Here is a 17,158-nt window from a genome sequence, read left to right on the forward strand (position 1 = left end):
GGAAGGATAGAAAGAATGTAGACAATTATTATAGATGCTTCTAACATAACATACACGGAAATTTTCAAAAACACCTTTTATTTATTTATTAACCAATGGCACCTGGAAGTTTTTTGTTTGTTTGTTTGTTTTTGTTTTTAAATGCATTTTCTCTATATGATGAAAGCTTTTGCAGGTTTATTACGCATCCTTCAGTGTATTTGCTTGGAACAAAGTGTTAAGGTGTTTTGTTTTTTTCCCCTCACACTTCCATAAAATATATACCAGGGCACTTAAGCTTCTCATACATACCCATGTGTTATAGAGAGCTGCATTTGATGTCTCCTGAGATAACTCATAGAAAAAGTTGACTTTGAAAAGGAGGGAAAGTGTGGAAGATAATGAGGATGACCTTACTGGTATGACTGAAATCACCCATCATGTTGAATTATTGTTACCACTGCTTCAAATACAAGAATGGTTGAACCACAAAACAGAGACTTTGTGATCCTCTGTCTTACCAATAAATAATGTCTTTGGCCAGTTCAAGCCATATTTCTAGATCAGTGGGCATCCAAGTCTCATCGTGGCACAAGAACTGAAGACTTCTAGCAATGACATTAAAGATTTGGGTCATGCTAGGAAATTATATTCTTTCAACTTCCTTAGAAAAAGACTGGAGAAAACATTCCCTTTGGATGCTATGTTTTAAATAAGAACTGGATTTTGTATCTAAACAAAGATGTTTAGTTTCTACAGACTCTTACAGAGTCACAAGGTCTTGCGTTTTGACTAGCTAATGCTCCTCTTTTCAGTTCTGCAGCTAGAGCTCCTCTGCTGGACTATATCTCCTGTGAACTGCTGCCATCAGAGCCACCAAACCAACCCACATCACTTCATCTCTTCCATCGATGCAAGTCCACATCAGAGAAGCTGTTCTGCAAATTATGTATTCTGCCCCATCCCCAACTGGAAACTAGAATCTGGAGGCCCCTGGTGCACTGTTCTGATGACAGAGCAAATGGCATTTCACAATTACAACACTCAACATTTCTGACTTTTTTTTTTTTTTTTTAAGTGTTGCTAGAACAAACAAAAAAAATCCACAGAAAAATCAAGTCTAGTTGTCTTCTTTCTTTTCATTTAAATTTAAAAATAAAGCTTCCCTCTCTCTCCCCTCACTTTCACTTGTACCATGACGTGGTTTGTTCCTCATTCTCTTCCCTTTGTAACTTACTGTTTGAACACGTCACAGGCCAATATACAGTGATGCAATACAGCCTTAAGATGGTGAGGATGTTAGATTCCATTTCTACCCTACAAATAAGCACAAGCCCTATTATTTGTCCCATCCTGTTCATAATCACCAGTTCCAGACTGTTTTCTCCCCACTGATAGAATACCATTGAGAGTGAGTTGAAGATACAGAAGCAGCTTGTCTTCTGGCTGCAGCTGAACCTCTAAAGGACTCTTTAGACATGTTTGAAAGGTAAATTCCTTCTTATCCTTCTACTTATCCTTCTGGCATCTGGTCTCTCTTCCATGGATGACCTGTTCAGATATAACTAATGATGCCAGATGACTCATTTCTGAAGGTGCCCAACAGCTTTTTCTCACAAATACGCAGAAAATGCTTCCCCTGCCCACTCCAGGCAGAGTAAGCATAGAAGAATGAGCAGCTAATTGGCACCTATAGCACCTCTTTTCACTTGGGCTTCTCTAGAATAATTTCTTTCGTGTCCTATGAATGGGCTGCGCAAATAGTCGTCTGTTGAGATAACAGAACCTATGGCAGCCAGTACTGGCAGCTCAGAGCTACAATGCTCTGTGCTAAGGGGCTACCAAGGAAAAAGCTACAGTTCTTCAAAGGCAACGATTTGCTGCAGTCATAAGCAGAGGTCGTCCTATCAACAGGAGATGCTATGCTATATATATTGCAAACTGCACATCTCCTTTTAAAAAACAACAACAAAAAAAATGAAGTGTTTGAATTACGCTCCATTTTCTGTTAGGAGTTAGTTGTGGAAACTGGACAAGTTCTCACAGTAGCTTTCAGATGGCTGCAGTCTAGACTGCAGACCCTACATGATTTAAGATCATCATATTTGATTGTGACGTTTCTCATTTATTTGAGCTCCAGACTAAGGTTATTTCTATTAACCTCTTTCACTTTGGTAGATGTGGCAAGATTTGTCTGTGCTAAGAATACCAGTGACTTCCACCTCAAAATCCCGACGGTAAGGATTAACTGAATTTGAAAGCTTGGCGGATGTGGGAGAACAAAAAGAATTCAAGCACAAAACTGGTCTTACAATACAAGTAGTGTTTAAGCACCTATACTTTAAATCACCGGATTTATTAAAGGTATTCCTATTTTATAAAACAAAAACAGAGGTTCTAGCAACCTGAAGTACTAAAACTTAGTCACGCACAAGGAAAAGATAAAACATTTATCAGTGAACCTTCTTCTACTTATACTAAAATAGGTTTTCTTGATAAAAAATGCTACAAATTTCAACTGAATGATATTCAGAACTTATGATTTAAAACAAGTTTAAACCGAGATCTTCATATTTTCAAAAGAATTTAAAAGCCATGTAGACCTCAGTACAGCAAACTGAAGCAGGTAACAGTAATACAAAGCTCAGTCTTAAAAAAAAAAAAAAAAAAAAAGCCACCAAAACCCAATACGGATAACTGCAAAGCAAATGCCTTTGTGCATTAGCTCAGAAATGCAAATGTGAAGTGAAAAAACAGGTTGCTGCATGCACATATGCATGAGCAAGCATGTATGTATGTACACTTATACAGAGAGAGCTGCAGGGCTATAATAAATCTCAACTATTTTTTTCCTGTTAGACGTGGGGCAATGCAACGAGAGAAAGGACTGGAACTCGTCTTCAGGTTGGGCAGTTGAACAGGATTCCCACCTTGAACTCTCAAAGCAGAATTATTATGACAAAGGTTAAAGCAGAAAAATGCTGCCTCTCAGAGCTGGATTCCATCGACGTTGAATTTGCGAGGCTGAGTGTTAAGCAATTTAAATTCTTCTGCAACTATACAAAACTGACCGGACTTACTAAGGAGCCATAGAAATATGATAAATACGTTGGTTCTGTGAGACTGTGGGCAAGGACAGCCTTCTTTCAGCGTGGATGCATGTGTAACAGAGCCTACCTTTCGCAAAGGCTTCAGTTTTGTCTCCATGATGAACTCGTACTTGCACAGTTCACAGCATCGCGTATCTGAGCTCTTGATCCATTGCTGCAGGCAGGCTTGGTGCACAAAATGAAGACTTCCCGTGCAGTGACAGGGGGTAATCAAAGGGCTCTCGTCATCTCCTTCACAGTGACATATCCTGAATCAGAAGCAAAGCTGCTCATTAGAAGAGGAACCAGAAAGGATGTGAAAGAGGCATGTAATATCTATGATCACACACGGCTGTCCGTTGAGGATCCGAAGACATACATATCAAAGGAATGTCTTTCATAAAGGAGCTAAAACTAGAGAACTCCCTTGCTGCACAAGCACACACATGCACGCAAAATAATTGAGTGCAGACACTGCTAACTAATAGATGAGGCGGGCACACAGAGCCTAACAGAAATTTGGTATCCTAAAGAAAAAAAAAAGTGTACAAAACGACAACCTTTCATCTACTAGAACAATAGCACTTAACTGAAAATAGCATTTAAACAAATCAGACAGCACTGCCCAAGACAAAATATGCAGAGGTACAGCTACTCACGGATTACGATCTAACACAGAGGATAAAACAAAATTCCCAAACGGATTATGAAACAGCCCACCCCAGTAACATGAAGAGTTAATTTAGCCTGGATTTTGCACAAGGGAAATGATTATTTCTGGTGCCAATTGCTAAGAAACAGAACCATGCTGCAAAGCTATAGCATCGATTTTCCTCAAATACACCTACTCTAAAAGGACTAATGGCTTTGCTCTTCAATTCCTGCCTTGCAAGAGCTGCTAAGGAACAGCTCTGCAAAATTCCCAGTTTCCCTTACTGCCTAACTGTGCAGACAGAAGGGGCACCTGATACAGTGCTACTGCCAGGTGATGGCATTTGATTTCCAGCTTTAATTTATACACAGCACTTGGGCTGCATCAACTACCACTAACTCTTTCTAGCCATGTGGAAGAGGTCATGAATTAAAAGGGGGATGGTAAGAAGCTCAGGGAATGAAAATAAGTTACTACGCATATGCGAAGTACATCCTGGCATGCTGCCATCCCTGTCTATTACTGAAATCTCTTTCTGATGTGTAGCATCTTGCCTCTCACGACCTTGCTGATAGCTAGCAAGTGGGACTGAAGGAGTGGGTGGATTACAAGAGCATCTTGTTGATGACAAGCCAGTAAGTAACTAGATATTGCTGGTAACGGGGTATAGCGGGGGGGGAACCAAAAACTGGCAGGTAGTAACACAGCCAGCTCCAGAAAGTGGTGTCAGGGAGGAGAAAGATTAGGACAGTACAATACTAGGTAGAAGGACCTGACAGTTAGTCCTGTACTTGGTGTCTCCTGCTCCTCAGACACATCTTGGAACTGAGATGGGGCAGACCTGCAGACAATTCACCATGAAGACAGTCCAGAGCAGCACGCTCCTACCACCTGCATATATGATTAATCCTTTGTAGCTGGAACAAGGACACCCCATCCTTTTTGGACCCCATACTACAGACATCACATGGGCTCATCACTAACACTCAGTGCTTAGGTCTCCCCTTCAACTAAGGCAACCAGAAAGCTCTTCACGAATAAAACAACATGGTGGGATACAAACTGGGACGTAAAGGTTAAAAAACAATCCTAAGATATATGGACCAGATCTCAGAACCAATGTTCAAGCAGCCTCTTTTCCTTCTTATTCCCCACCCTCTGACACAAACCAGCAGTGGCTGTCAGGAAAACACATTGCTCATTAAAAGCCAACGATCTTCAGCTTGGCTTTTAGTATGTGTAGCTGATTCTCTCATGATATTCCCAGTTTGGGCACTGATGAGAGAAAAATACAGCCTCAGAACCCTGAACCTGAAACAAATTGAACACAATTTATTTGACTCCCAAGGAAATTCTTTTGTTTAGTAGACTTGTTAAGTGCATCAGAGGGGTTAAGGGAAGCAGAGAGAAGGTTGCATGCTTCAAAATGCACAAATTATAGCAAGGTGACAGGGTGAAGGAAGAGACAAACAACACAAAGGCAGGGAAAGCAGAATGGTCACCACCGCACATGGGAGGGCTCGAAGGTAGGCGGTTCTCCAATAAACCAACCTGCAGGTATCCCCCGATGTAGACACAGGGGAGAGAGGGGGGAATTTTTCTGAGAGAGGGGAAGGGCAGTCAAGGTCACTGTCCTTCTCAACCGAACAGAGTGGCGCCCGCTGCTCTTTTGTTTTCAATTTCACTGAGGTGCTGTCCTCAAAGACGTCATCATCTCCCATATCATCAGAGCAGAAGTCCGTGCTTTCCACCAGCATGCTGGAGGATTTCTCAGCTTGAAAGTGACTGGAATAGCTCTCCAGTTCATGGAACTTATGCAGGCTGCTGGTGCTGGAGTTGTGGGAGAAGGAAAAAAGGTAACGCAACAGTTTTTTGCTTCTTGAGGTGTCATGGTCCACTTTGTCCTCCAGCAAGGGGATGTGTACAGCGCTGCGGTTCTCCGCTCCTCCCGATGCACTCGAATAGTTGGAAAGTGAAGGGATGTAGGAGTGCTTATAATTGCTAAAAGAAAGAGGCCTGAGATTCAGCGATTTCCTTTCTTTAAGATGAAATTTGTTAATCCTCAAATACTGCTCTTGAGTCGGGGTCAATTTGCCTTCTGAGCATGTTCGCTCCACATAGTCAAAGCACTCGCTGGTGCTCTGTGCCTTCTGGTCCACGTCATTGAGGGACTTGGAGAATTTCAGAGTGCAGGTGGGCTTTACATTCTTAGCAGACCTGAGTGCCTGGCCCCGATCCTGCCCACGGGAGTTTCTCTTTGCTGCATGTAACGTGTCCTGACAGATTACTGTCACAGTGACCCCTTGTGTCAGAGAGCTCTGGCAGTGAGGATTTTTCAAGACAACAGCAGACTGCACTGGACTGTGATGACAACATTCAGAAAACACTGCACTGGAACTGCATGCAGAACAGTGGAATAAAAGCACAGAAAGTAAAACACAATTACATAAGAGAACATGTAATTAAAAGTGAAGAAATGAGAATTACAGCTAGTGTGGGAATGTCATACACAGCGGGCCAAACAGTCAGTGGGATTCAATGAAGCAGTGTTAGAAAGCAGCTGAGTCAAACAAATGGGACGCTTCAGATCAGAACCCCGTGTTGCTTACTTCCACATACACATGCTTTTTCAGTTTTGTTTTTTCTCAACTTGAATCTTGCACGAGCCTCGCTGTAGCCATGCGAATATCACACTTTACCTGCAGATGTCCTGATTGGATGGTGTAACAGAAGTCCGAGAGAAGCCATGAGGAGCAGAGATAGAGGTTGGACTTCCAGCCTGCAGTGAAATAAATCAAAGGGGAAAAAAAAGTCAGAAACTGGAAGAGTTTGGTAGGCACAGCAGTCGCCTTCAGGGTTAAACACAGCATATAGAGCGAGATATCACTCTACACCACACTCAAGGGCGAGCTGCAAGAAAGTGAGGCTTCATTGTCAAGTGCTAAGAAGGGAGGTCACACAGCCTCATCCTTGGGAGAAAAGAAATCAGAACAGAAACATTTCTCCCCAAGGTCAAATTCAGCCATCTCTGGAGCAGAACCTGCCAGCTGTCAGACATTGCACAGAACAATAGCTCAGGAAATGAGCAATGCTACAGTAATTAGCATAATTAGACGGAGGTGTGTACATAGACTAGTCGTAATTGAGCTACCACATAATAGCTAATCCTTCCACTCACAACGAATACAAGAGATTAGTGACTTGTTATTTTTTTTTTCTCCCCACAAGACGTCACCATCAGTAATTCAACAACCCAGGCACTATTTGGGGACGTATTTTCAGTACTAGCATATGTACACGAGCACCATCTGCCAAAACAGACCATTCCCTGAAGTACTCTTTGTACTTCACGAGGCCTTTCATCCTGCTCCTACTCTGACAGGGTCTTCCACCTACTTGCAGAAAAGGTGTGTCAGCAGCCACGCTCAAGGGACCTGACAAGATCACAGTGTGAAATAGAATAAGCAAAGAATTCAGAGTAAGAAGCATCCTGTTTCAGAGTTGGAACTTGATGGCCTATTATTACCGGCCTTTTTTTGCTGCTATATGCTGTGGGTCACTAGCTGAAAATTCAGGACGCTTCCCAAAGGTTTTGGTGAGAACAAGACCAGTGTTGATAACTCCCTTAATGGGCAGAGAATCTCTGAAGCAGTTTTTCCCCTGTTCCACAGCTGCTGGATATGCTGTGCAGCTTACCCACTGCTGCAAAACTGTGCTGTCATATCCCAATTCAAACAACGGTTTATAGCTCTCTTGATCTGCCCAAGCGAAGCCTGAAAACTACGACAGAGGAATGCATTCAGCACAACAAAACTGTTTAGACCACACCACTGCATTGCATCTGTTCTCGGTACACAAGCATACACTATCACCTCTCTCGGGTCTCTTCAATTCTGTATTTAACTCGTTAAAAAACCCCATGGTGTATTTATACAGGACCACTGCGGGCTTTTACAATATACTTGTCGAACAATATTTTCTTCTTTCTTTCTGTGAGAAGGTGGGTATGCTGGGAGACTTATGCTACTTTATAAATACAAACACAACCTTCATCTTCCATGTTACATGACTCATTTGTCAAAGTTTTGTTTCTCTAGCCCACAGCAGTGAAGAGAGCAATGTGCCTGGCATCACATCAGGATGTCTCAGGTGCACAAGGCCTGAAAAAACGGGTATCCATTTACAGCTGGGTCTGCAAGAATCAGGAGCAAGGCTCAAACACACATCTCTTGATCTGTAGTGAGGCACCTCAACTTGTTTCCCATCCTACCCAGATAGGTATGTATAGAGAAAAATAATTAAAAAGGGGATAACCTTGTTCTAGAAGGCAAACTGAACAATGTCATGACTGTGACAAAACAAATTAAACATGTAAAGATCAGTCTGGACTTTAACCTGGAAACTATGGTTCTTATATTTTACACCACTTGCACATGCTAATGATATAGGATGTTGATCATACAGGGAAGTGAATTCAGCTATTATTTTGAATTTTTCTAGTTAGTGTCTAACCTATTCTACAAATAGTCAACTCCTATCTCTTAAAGAGTGCAGTAATTACTTTTTTTTTAATGAAAGACGAGTAGCAAAAGAGCCGACTTTATAATCTGGTGCGATAATTATGCAAATGAAAATTAATATGACTTAAGTAATGAATTATTTAAAAAGACATATTTAGCAATCTTCTAAAAACAAAATATTGAACCAGTAAAACAGCACATTGCATTCTGCCATGGAAACAGAGTCCTATATTGCTGGAACTGCAGTGACAAATCAATTAATAAATCTGTCTTTTTTTGTTATGAATATATCATGGAAGGTAACCTGCTTATAAAGAATCCACTCTCTTTACTCCTTCATTTTAGAAATGAAGCATTAAAAAAAAAAAAAACCACAAGAGATGTGTATACAATGTGACAGTCTAATGGCAGATGACTAGACTGAGTGATCCAAAATTTCACTTCTGAACCCATATTATCGGTTTCTTGATCCAAACGCCTGGCACCAAGATAGAGCGTCAAAGTCACACTGCTTGGGAAATCAAAAGGCTGGGACAAGCAAGAAATTATGAAATTTTGTTTGCATTTCAAGATCATTATTCTGTGTCTAGATGCCAAGCACTGCTCACAATAGCTTGCAAACAAACAAAAGCTAAAACCACAAATCCACACCAAAACAGCAACAAACATACCAAAAAACCACCCATACACAAACACGTGTGAAGCAACTTTCCTTTTCCTCTTATCTTCCTGCTTCTCTTATACAGGAGGTCTTTTACTCCATCTTCAGACAAAAATGCAAATGCAACCAAAAAACAAACGTAAGATAACACTCATGGAAAGGCACCACATATTGGAACAAAATACTGGAGGAAGTTATACCCCACCCTCAGCTGAAGCTGATGTAAGCTGTGGCTACCACTAACAGCCACGGTTCAGTGCACCTCCAGTCTCTCATACCTCCCACCCTCCTTTCCTCCCATACTTTTTGCTTGTGAAACTATTTACACAGCTGCACTGCAGATCAGATTAGGATACTGAGGTAAGGCCAAACTAACCACTTACTTTGCTGAGCTTGTTTAACGTCAGTGACTTCCCCAGCTTCATTTGCCAGAGGAACATTAGTTGGTTACAGCAATGAGTCTCTAACGGTGAGAAGAACACAGAAATTTACAAGCTGCTGCCCAAGAAGTAAGAAAGCCACAGCAAAGAATAAAGGAAGAAATACCAGCAGCCCTGGATCAGAACAGGCCAAAGAAGAGGTGATGTTATGGGAGAATGCAGCAGAGAGGTGGATCCAGCTAGCTTGTAGTACTGACAGCTCTCCCATGCAAGGCTTAGCTCTAAAGAGGTTGAGAAAATAAGCAATCAAAGCCTTTACCATCATCCTTTATGCATCAGAAGCATCCTCCCAAGTGGTAGCACCTTTGGGTAAACTAGCTACTTATGATGTGGACAGCAGTAATGGGTTTTAAAGCACTCTTTATGATAGGGGGTTTCTGCCATGCTCATTATCTGACAGGTATCCTAAGCCTGAATTCTACCCGTCTAACCCCAGAATCACTTGCTGAATCACTGTGGACTTTCATGCCCTTCACTCTGGGTGAATATCACCTCAACAACAAGCCCTAGGAGCTATGTGCTAGAGAGTTATCCGGTACAGCCAGACTGGTGGCCTAAAATAGCTCAGAAATAAAGGTCAATAGATAGTTAATTGTGTATATTGACATTCCCATCTAATGCAATTCAGTGAGGTCACAGTGTGGTCCTCTGCACTGGTATTTGGATAACCACAATAATTCTGAAGGCAGCAATCCCTGGAAGACAACAGCTCTCTATACTGTTGCCATCAAGAAGATATATATATACACATCTTACATATCTTATATAAATATTTATATCGTACATGTATAAGATACATAATATATGTGCATATATATATATATAAATACATATGCATATGTGTGTGTGCAGCCACAGCTGGTTGTTCTCATTCTCACCCTATTCCACAACCTGTGATCTCTTGGTGAAATAACTTGGTCTTTTCTTATTACCTACTTGTGACCCCATGCAGCACACGAAAAACAAGAAACGCACCCCACCCTGCCTCAGAAAAATTGTCATCTTTGAAGTGAGCCACAGTGAACACGTCAAGGGCTTGGGTACATTCCCAAACAACCTGTTTACCTGAGATGCCACTTCTGGGTATAGTTGCTGTCATCTCACTCTGAGCTGTGCTTTTGTACTAGTAGTTATACCTCATTTTAAAGAGCAGGGCCTGACACATTTTAACAATGTAATTACATTATTTATTGATGGTAGAAAGTTAAAAAACAACTTCAGTCCAGTATATTTTTCTCCACTGAGGGGAAGTCTGAAGGAAGCAAAGAAGGGGTTTCCCCCATACCTGCAAACCTTATCATTTCTTGGTGCCACATGAATAGGAATAACATTGTGCCCCTAGTATTTGTGCTACAAAATCATCTAGAAGGCTTAGCTAACGACCTGGCAATTAACATACTAAGCACTACACACATTTTAAAATGGATCATACCTCTCCTGCAGTGTACGGATGATGTTAAGGCAGACAAAGAGTTAGAGAAAAGCAGCACAATCTTAAATCTTTTGCTCACGAGGAACTGCAGCACAAGAAGCTTCAGAAAAATATAAATGTAACAATAGAGCAAGCAGCCCAACACTCCGCAACCCAAATCTCAACCTGGCGTTTTGATTATAGGTTTGCCTTTATTTTACACTGCGAATAACCCTTTTCTAAACTACTCTCTTCTGCCGAGTTAATAAAAAAAAAAAAAGGAATAAAAAGCTTAAAAAGGTAGCTTGCACCTGCTGTCAAAAAGGCTGGTGCTACAAGATGTGTCAAGTGCCACCAGACCATTGCAGCTGTTTCTGTCTGCCTCTTCCCTGTAAAAAAAACAGGAGCACAGCAATAGTTATCTCCACTGATACAACTCCAATGACCACCAGGTCCTCTGGGGGCTTAAGGAGACACAGATAATCAGGGTAGGTGCTGGCTAAGGGGAGACATGACCACTGCATTGGAGTTGTCAGTGCCTCAGGTACAACAGAGACCTAGCCCCACCATATTACTCCCCACCACACACAGCCTCTGCACTGTGATGCTTTTTCAGCCCGGACATCACAGTGCTGCAGTGAGCCACCAGGACTGTTGTCTGAATGAGATTCATCTCCGCTGGCATTAACACATCACAGTGATCAATGTGGTAGAAACACACAAGAAAGACAGAATCAGAGGGATGGTCATCATGCGCTGTATTTTAGAAGAACTCATTACTGAAGAGCCGTTTTATCTCTCTTGCACAGATCCCATTTAAACATGTATTAAAAAGGCAAGGCTGCTGCTAGACATGGACATGACAGACATTTATCTCGCATTGTACATCTCCAGAGGCAGTGAAAGCCCCAGGCTCTGCTGCCTCCTTAACTTTGACCACGGAAACCAGAAACAACCACCCATATCTGTTCCCTGGCAGGATCTAGGTACAGTCAGTACACAGTGATGGGGACCTTGTGAAAAGAGGCCCCAAGCGCCACTGCAACACACTCCATAGCTAACCTGGCTATTCTTCAGGTACTTGAATGACATCTACGAAAAGACGCAGGGCCAAGACTGTTGTTCTTCAAGAAGGGGACGCCAGTTTGTACATTACGCAACTGTACCACATGCCAAGAAAGACTGCAGCTACCTATGATCTAGGCTCTGCAATACAGCCATTGCTCAAACACCCAGCTCTCACCTCTGCATTGACCTGTCAGCTACCTTTCTCTTTTTTTTTTCTCCCTGTGTTAACAGGGAAACAGCAGGAGCAACTAGTCTAACTGTTCCTCCACCACACCCTCCCAATCCTCCATGTTTGTGGGCCACTTCTGTACCATTCTCTGCTTGTTCCTTTGCCCCAGCCCCATCTCAACCAAAGCGGCAAAATTTAGCTTTGCCTGAGAAGTCCTGAGCCTGGGCTGAGGGCAGGCAGGAAGGTCTCAATTAAACCCAAGGGATGCATCCATTGTTACATCAGAGTCACTGCAGAAATAATTGCTTTGCTGGAGCCATTCGCCTTCACAAGGATGCAATACATTTGTGTTTGTACATTTTCAGCAAGTGCTGCATTCCCTGTACTCACTGGCCGAGGGCTCCTGCAGAAGTGCACTGCAGCTGTAGTCTCCGACGTGTATTTGTGGAACAGATGTGGCAGCTTTGCTGCACGTGTGATAAAGGAGGCCTCCAGCTGAACCAGCACACCCATGCAGCAGTGCAACGGGGCAGAGACAACTAGTTGTGCAACCAACCTGGCACTTGAGGTGGCCAGAACAGGCCACCTACATGCAGGCTGGGCATTGTGGAAGGTGGGCAGCCCTAGATGGCGTGTTGTTTTTGAAAGCTTTTTCTAAATACCAGCATGTCAGGATCAAACATCAGTAACTTCTGGTCTACACAAGCTAAAATTACATCTAGAAACTAGGAGTAAAGGTGCAGTCAGCTTCTCCTCACATTTCCCCTAGAACTCTAAAGGTGAATTCTGGCAGGAACTTTTCCTAGAGATATCAGAGCTGTAGGAAACACAAAGCAGGCTATTTATCCTTTCAAAATCTCCCCAGGCATAATTCACCCTGCCTATAGCACAGGATTAAAGTTGACTGAAAACAGTAACAACTACACAGATTCTGCAGAGAGAAAAAAAAAAAGCCCATCAACTATAAAATCTTCCTCAAAATACCTTGAATAGACTGGGGAAAGAAATCTCCTGCAGGTTTCTCCTTCACAGGGTTCCCTCCACACCTATATGAAGTAAGAACCCGGAGCCAGGACAGGCATCACAGCAGAGGGAGACTGTTACATCCCTACCAACACTACTGCACAGTGCCCCAGCACAAGCTTATTTCTCTTCTGAGTGGGGAAAAGAGCATACATACCTTTACCTTCACATCAGGCATTTTTTCCTCTCTTATCCTATCCCTAGTAGCTCAGAAGAATCAGGATTTCTTTTGTTTAAGCAACTTCTTTTTTCCCTATTCCTCCTTTCCCCCAAATTGACATACCTGAACAAAACACCTCTGGAGCAGCAGACCTTTCAGCTAGCCCTGGTCATCTGATAAGACTACAGGACAGCTAAGCCCAGTTACTGAAAAACCTGGACTGCTTTTCTACGGGCAAACGCCCACTGAATCCATCTAAGCTGCAGGCAACAGTGGACGTGTGTATTCATATGCTTTCCTAAATCTGTTCCAAGCTGATGAACAGCCTAAATGGATTTTAAATTTCATAGCAAGCTTAGGCTACCACTTTGCATCTGCACTGGCTGCCATTCAGCCCAAGAATAATTTAATACTTTACAGCATGCTTCTGCTCAAAAGATAAAGCTGTGCAGGCCTTCAGAAAAGACAATTTACATTTACATTTTTAAGGAGTGTACTTTTGATTCCTTTGCTGTGATCCCAGTATTAGTATTTTCAAAGTTTACCTCTCAGAGGGCTATGAAAATAAGACTAGAAAGTGCTTCCCCACTACACTAAAATCAGCCCTCCACAGCAATCAGGTGACAGGAACTATATCACGTCATCAGTTTCGGGGTCTATCAGACACTTTAAAGGTAAACAATATCACTAATATCAGGATAACTGTTTACAGACCAGCTTTGTTATTGACCCCAGTTGTGCTCGTTAGCACAATTTCTTTATTTAAGAGCAGAGGATGTGAATTACCAATGCTGTGCAAATCCTTTTTTTAGCTACTCTATGACTAATTGTGTTTTAGGGTCAATTTTATCTATATTTAGAGGATGAAGCTTCTATTACGCTTAATTATTTCTGTGTGGCTTGTATGATGAAGGTACTTACTAATGAATGGTGGCTTCTCGACAAAAATGCTGGCTTAGGGTACGCAGCTGAGATTTGAACCTGGCCTGTGTAGTTGTGCGCCAACCAGCAATGTTTCAATCAGTCACTGCTCCTGAACAGGGCAAGTTTGGAATTGTGCCTTGTCTGAGTCCCACGACTGAATCAATTCAACCTCCCTCCAACACTTCTTTTTTTTTTAAATTTCAAAACAAACATAGAAGAGATTCCACAAATTCAAACATTTCTTGTGGAGCAGATTTAAAAAGAATGTTTGAAATATACACACCAGAAAAGCAAAGAAGGGCCTGGAGGAATGCCACATCCCCCAGCGTGCAACAGACTGCCTAAAACCTAATAGCACCATATGAAGATCCTCCTACATCTTATCCCCTACTTCTTTCTGCTGCTTCTGGCCTCCATCCCCAGCCAAACGTTCAGGTTCTTCTTTTCACTTGGCCTGGACACATGTACCAGCGTCTCTTCAGCCTCTCTTAGCATCTGCCCCTTGGAGGACTGCCCTTTGCCCCTTCCTCCCAAGGGAGGGCTCCACCTGGCCCCAACGCTAGAGGTCTATGTTTGGGGCGGTCCTGCTACCTTCACCAGCTGATCTTATTTTCAGTGGCACCATCTGTCTGCCTCCCTCCTTGATCACTTTTAGCCCAAGGGCACTGACTCCTTTACTTGGTCGCACTGAGTAACACAGCATCCTCTCTTGGCTAGAGGCTGAGTTCTGACTCAATCCTTTCCACTCAGGTTGTACTGTGCAACTGAGAACAGTGGAAAGACACACAGTAATAATCACAGCAGGTTCATAATGACATAGCAGCACCAGAAAGGGCTTTGAATCAAGTGCCAGCACCAAGCATTTGTAGCAGCTCTGCTATACTGTATGCTAGATTTGGATGGAAGAAATAACAGCTGAAACAGTCATTTGCAGAAAGTGTGATCATTATTTCTGTACACACACAAATACACACACACACCCCAACATATCTGGTAAAGCAGCATATAATTGATGGAACTCAACTTTAGTTAAATAGCTCTTCTTAAAATAGTGCAGTGTCAGCAAGCTCAGAGGATTCTAGAAAGGGCTATATAGGCAGCCAAGCATTGCCTGACGTTTTCCTCTACATGTATTCAACCTGCATCACTAGCTAGGTTGTTACGCTATTCTAAACAAAAATAAAAGGCACTTTCATATTAAACCTCGGAACTAATGAAAAATGTTTCATGCACTCAAGATTCCCCATAGCATCCTGCTACTATAATCCTTCCTGGTTTGCCCCACAAATTGCTTGTGACAGCCATCCCAGTGGTGGACTGCAAAATAAATTACTGCAGCTTAGCACTGAATTGTCTGGATGCACAAGGCAGCATTCAGATGAAAGAGGCAAATCAGGTGACTGATTTCAGCAGCGGGACTTTCAACTCTTGCCCTTGCTAGGAGCTACCTCCAGAGTGAAGTGGTTGTGGATCAGACACAGACAACAGAGGGTCAGTAAGAATGTTTGTGCCTCTGGGAGGCTCATGTTTGGAAACAAAAATTCTCACAAGTTGAACTGGCAAAGCTGACTTTAGATCCCCTTGAGAACTTTAGCTTTTGCAACATGCAGCAATCATTTTGAACGTTTTAGTGTTCCAAGAAGAATGCAAACATTAGTGTCTCATTCGCCAAAGAGAGCTTTGCCAGAGTGCCAGGTCCTTCCCATCGCACTACCACACCATCAGCTCTTGATGAATTAAGAACGAACTGTGCAGCCAGCTTTGCGTATGCTGCTTCTGCAGGGACTGGCCTCCTCTGTGAGAACAACTTAATGGGAATGAAACTGCTGCTGCCAAAAGGCCTGTTGTGCTGAATTTCACACACACCAAGAAAAGTATAGTGATACTTGATAAAAACTGCCATTTCTGATGAAAAATGCCTGGAAAAAAAAAACGAACAGTAAGGATCCCTAAAAAGAGAACAGCAAGGGCAAGGAGGAATAGCAACAGTGCTGTTTCAGAAAAGTACAAATCAAAAGTTATACTCACCTTATATTTACTTCAAAATCCTGTGAATACACCTTTTCTGAAGCTGAATGCAAAACACAGTCCTACATCACTCCACAATAACAACACCTTTGGCTTGGTCACTGTTATGCACTTGGCCAGTTGCCCTGCTTGTTATTTAAGACATCCAGTAATCCTGCCTTTCTATTCCAAAGTGAAAGTTGTCTGTGCCCATATAAACCGTAAATTAAGTACAGCCACTGTTTCCTTTGCTGCAGATAGGCAAGAATAGCTTCGTGTATCCCAAAGTACCCCAAATGGCATGAAGTGACTTGAGTCTGTCATTAGAAGTCACTACTACCAGCAACAACAATGGTGAAACAGAGGGGTTAAGGTTTATGCACCCTGTGAAAAATACTGGTCAGCCAGGACAATGTTGTTTGCACGAAGGCTTTAAACAACTGTATTCTTGCAAGCAAAAAGGTAAACTGAAAGCAAATTAGATTTCAGCTAATTAAAAATCCTCTTATTCGTAAAGCAGAAGTGGGAATAGGGTGTGTTATTGCCATAGGTTGTCTTGGACATAAGATTTTTTTTTTCCTGATGAAAACACAAAACAACTGTGCTTTTGAGGTCTCCATTTGTTATATTGAAGTTTGACTACAAGGGGTAGTGCATTATGTTTCCTTCACAAGACCAAGGTTGTAATAGCAAACAATTTAAAATACTTACATAGCCATGACCTGATAGCAATGCACATCATGACACTAGCAATATAATTCAATGTTGAAGTGACAATAAAATAATTCTTAAGAATGTATCCAATACATATTATGGGGTATATGGCTATATGCATCTTACACTGGACAGCTTATGGAAAAAAAGAGAACATACTCAAGTGATGGTTTTGGAGCATTTTTTCCCCAAGACAAAGTCTCAGGCATGTGTCATCTATCTTGCTCCTGCTGAGCTAAGCAGGCTGACTGTGTGAAAGAGAAAACCTACTGTAGCTTCCATTTCATTTGACCTGTAAAGACAATCTGCACAACACCAGACAATTCTAATGTTTCAAGAGA

General features: G+C 42.2%; 1 protein-coding gene across 12 annotated transcripts in view; it reads right to left on the reverse strand.

Moving 5' to 3' along the window:
• MARCHF8 (membrane associated ring-CH-type finger 8) overlaps positions 1–17,158 on the reverse strand; it is a 95,542-nt gene that overhangs the window by 8,260 nt on the left and 70,124 nt on the right. For 11 of the 12 annotated variants that reach the window (XM_083843624.1, XM_083843615.1, XM_083843621.1 and 8 more), the window contains 3 exons: positions 6,420–6,499; positions 5,272–6,117; positions 3,157–3,337 (listed from right to left, as the gene is read on the reverse strand). In XM_083843624.1, the coding sequence (XP_083699750.1) occupies positions 3,157–3,337; positions 5,272–6,117; positions 6,420–6,499 (1,107 nt within the window). The remainder of the gene's footprint in view (positions 1–3,156; positions 3,338–5,271; positions 6,118–6,419; positions 6,500–17,158) is intronic. The other variant, XM_083843618.1, reaches the window with a different exon arrangement.

The sequence above is a fragment of the Anser anser genome (assembly GCF_964211835.1).
Source record: "Anser anser genome assembly, chromosome: 7".
Taxonomy (NCBI): Eukaryota; Metazoa; Chordata; class Aves; order Anseriformes; family Anatidae; genus Anser; species Anser anser.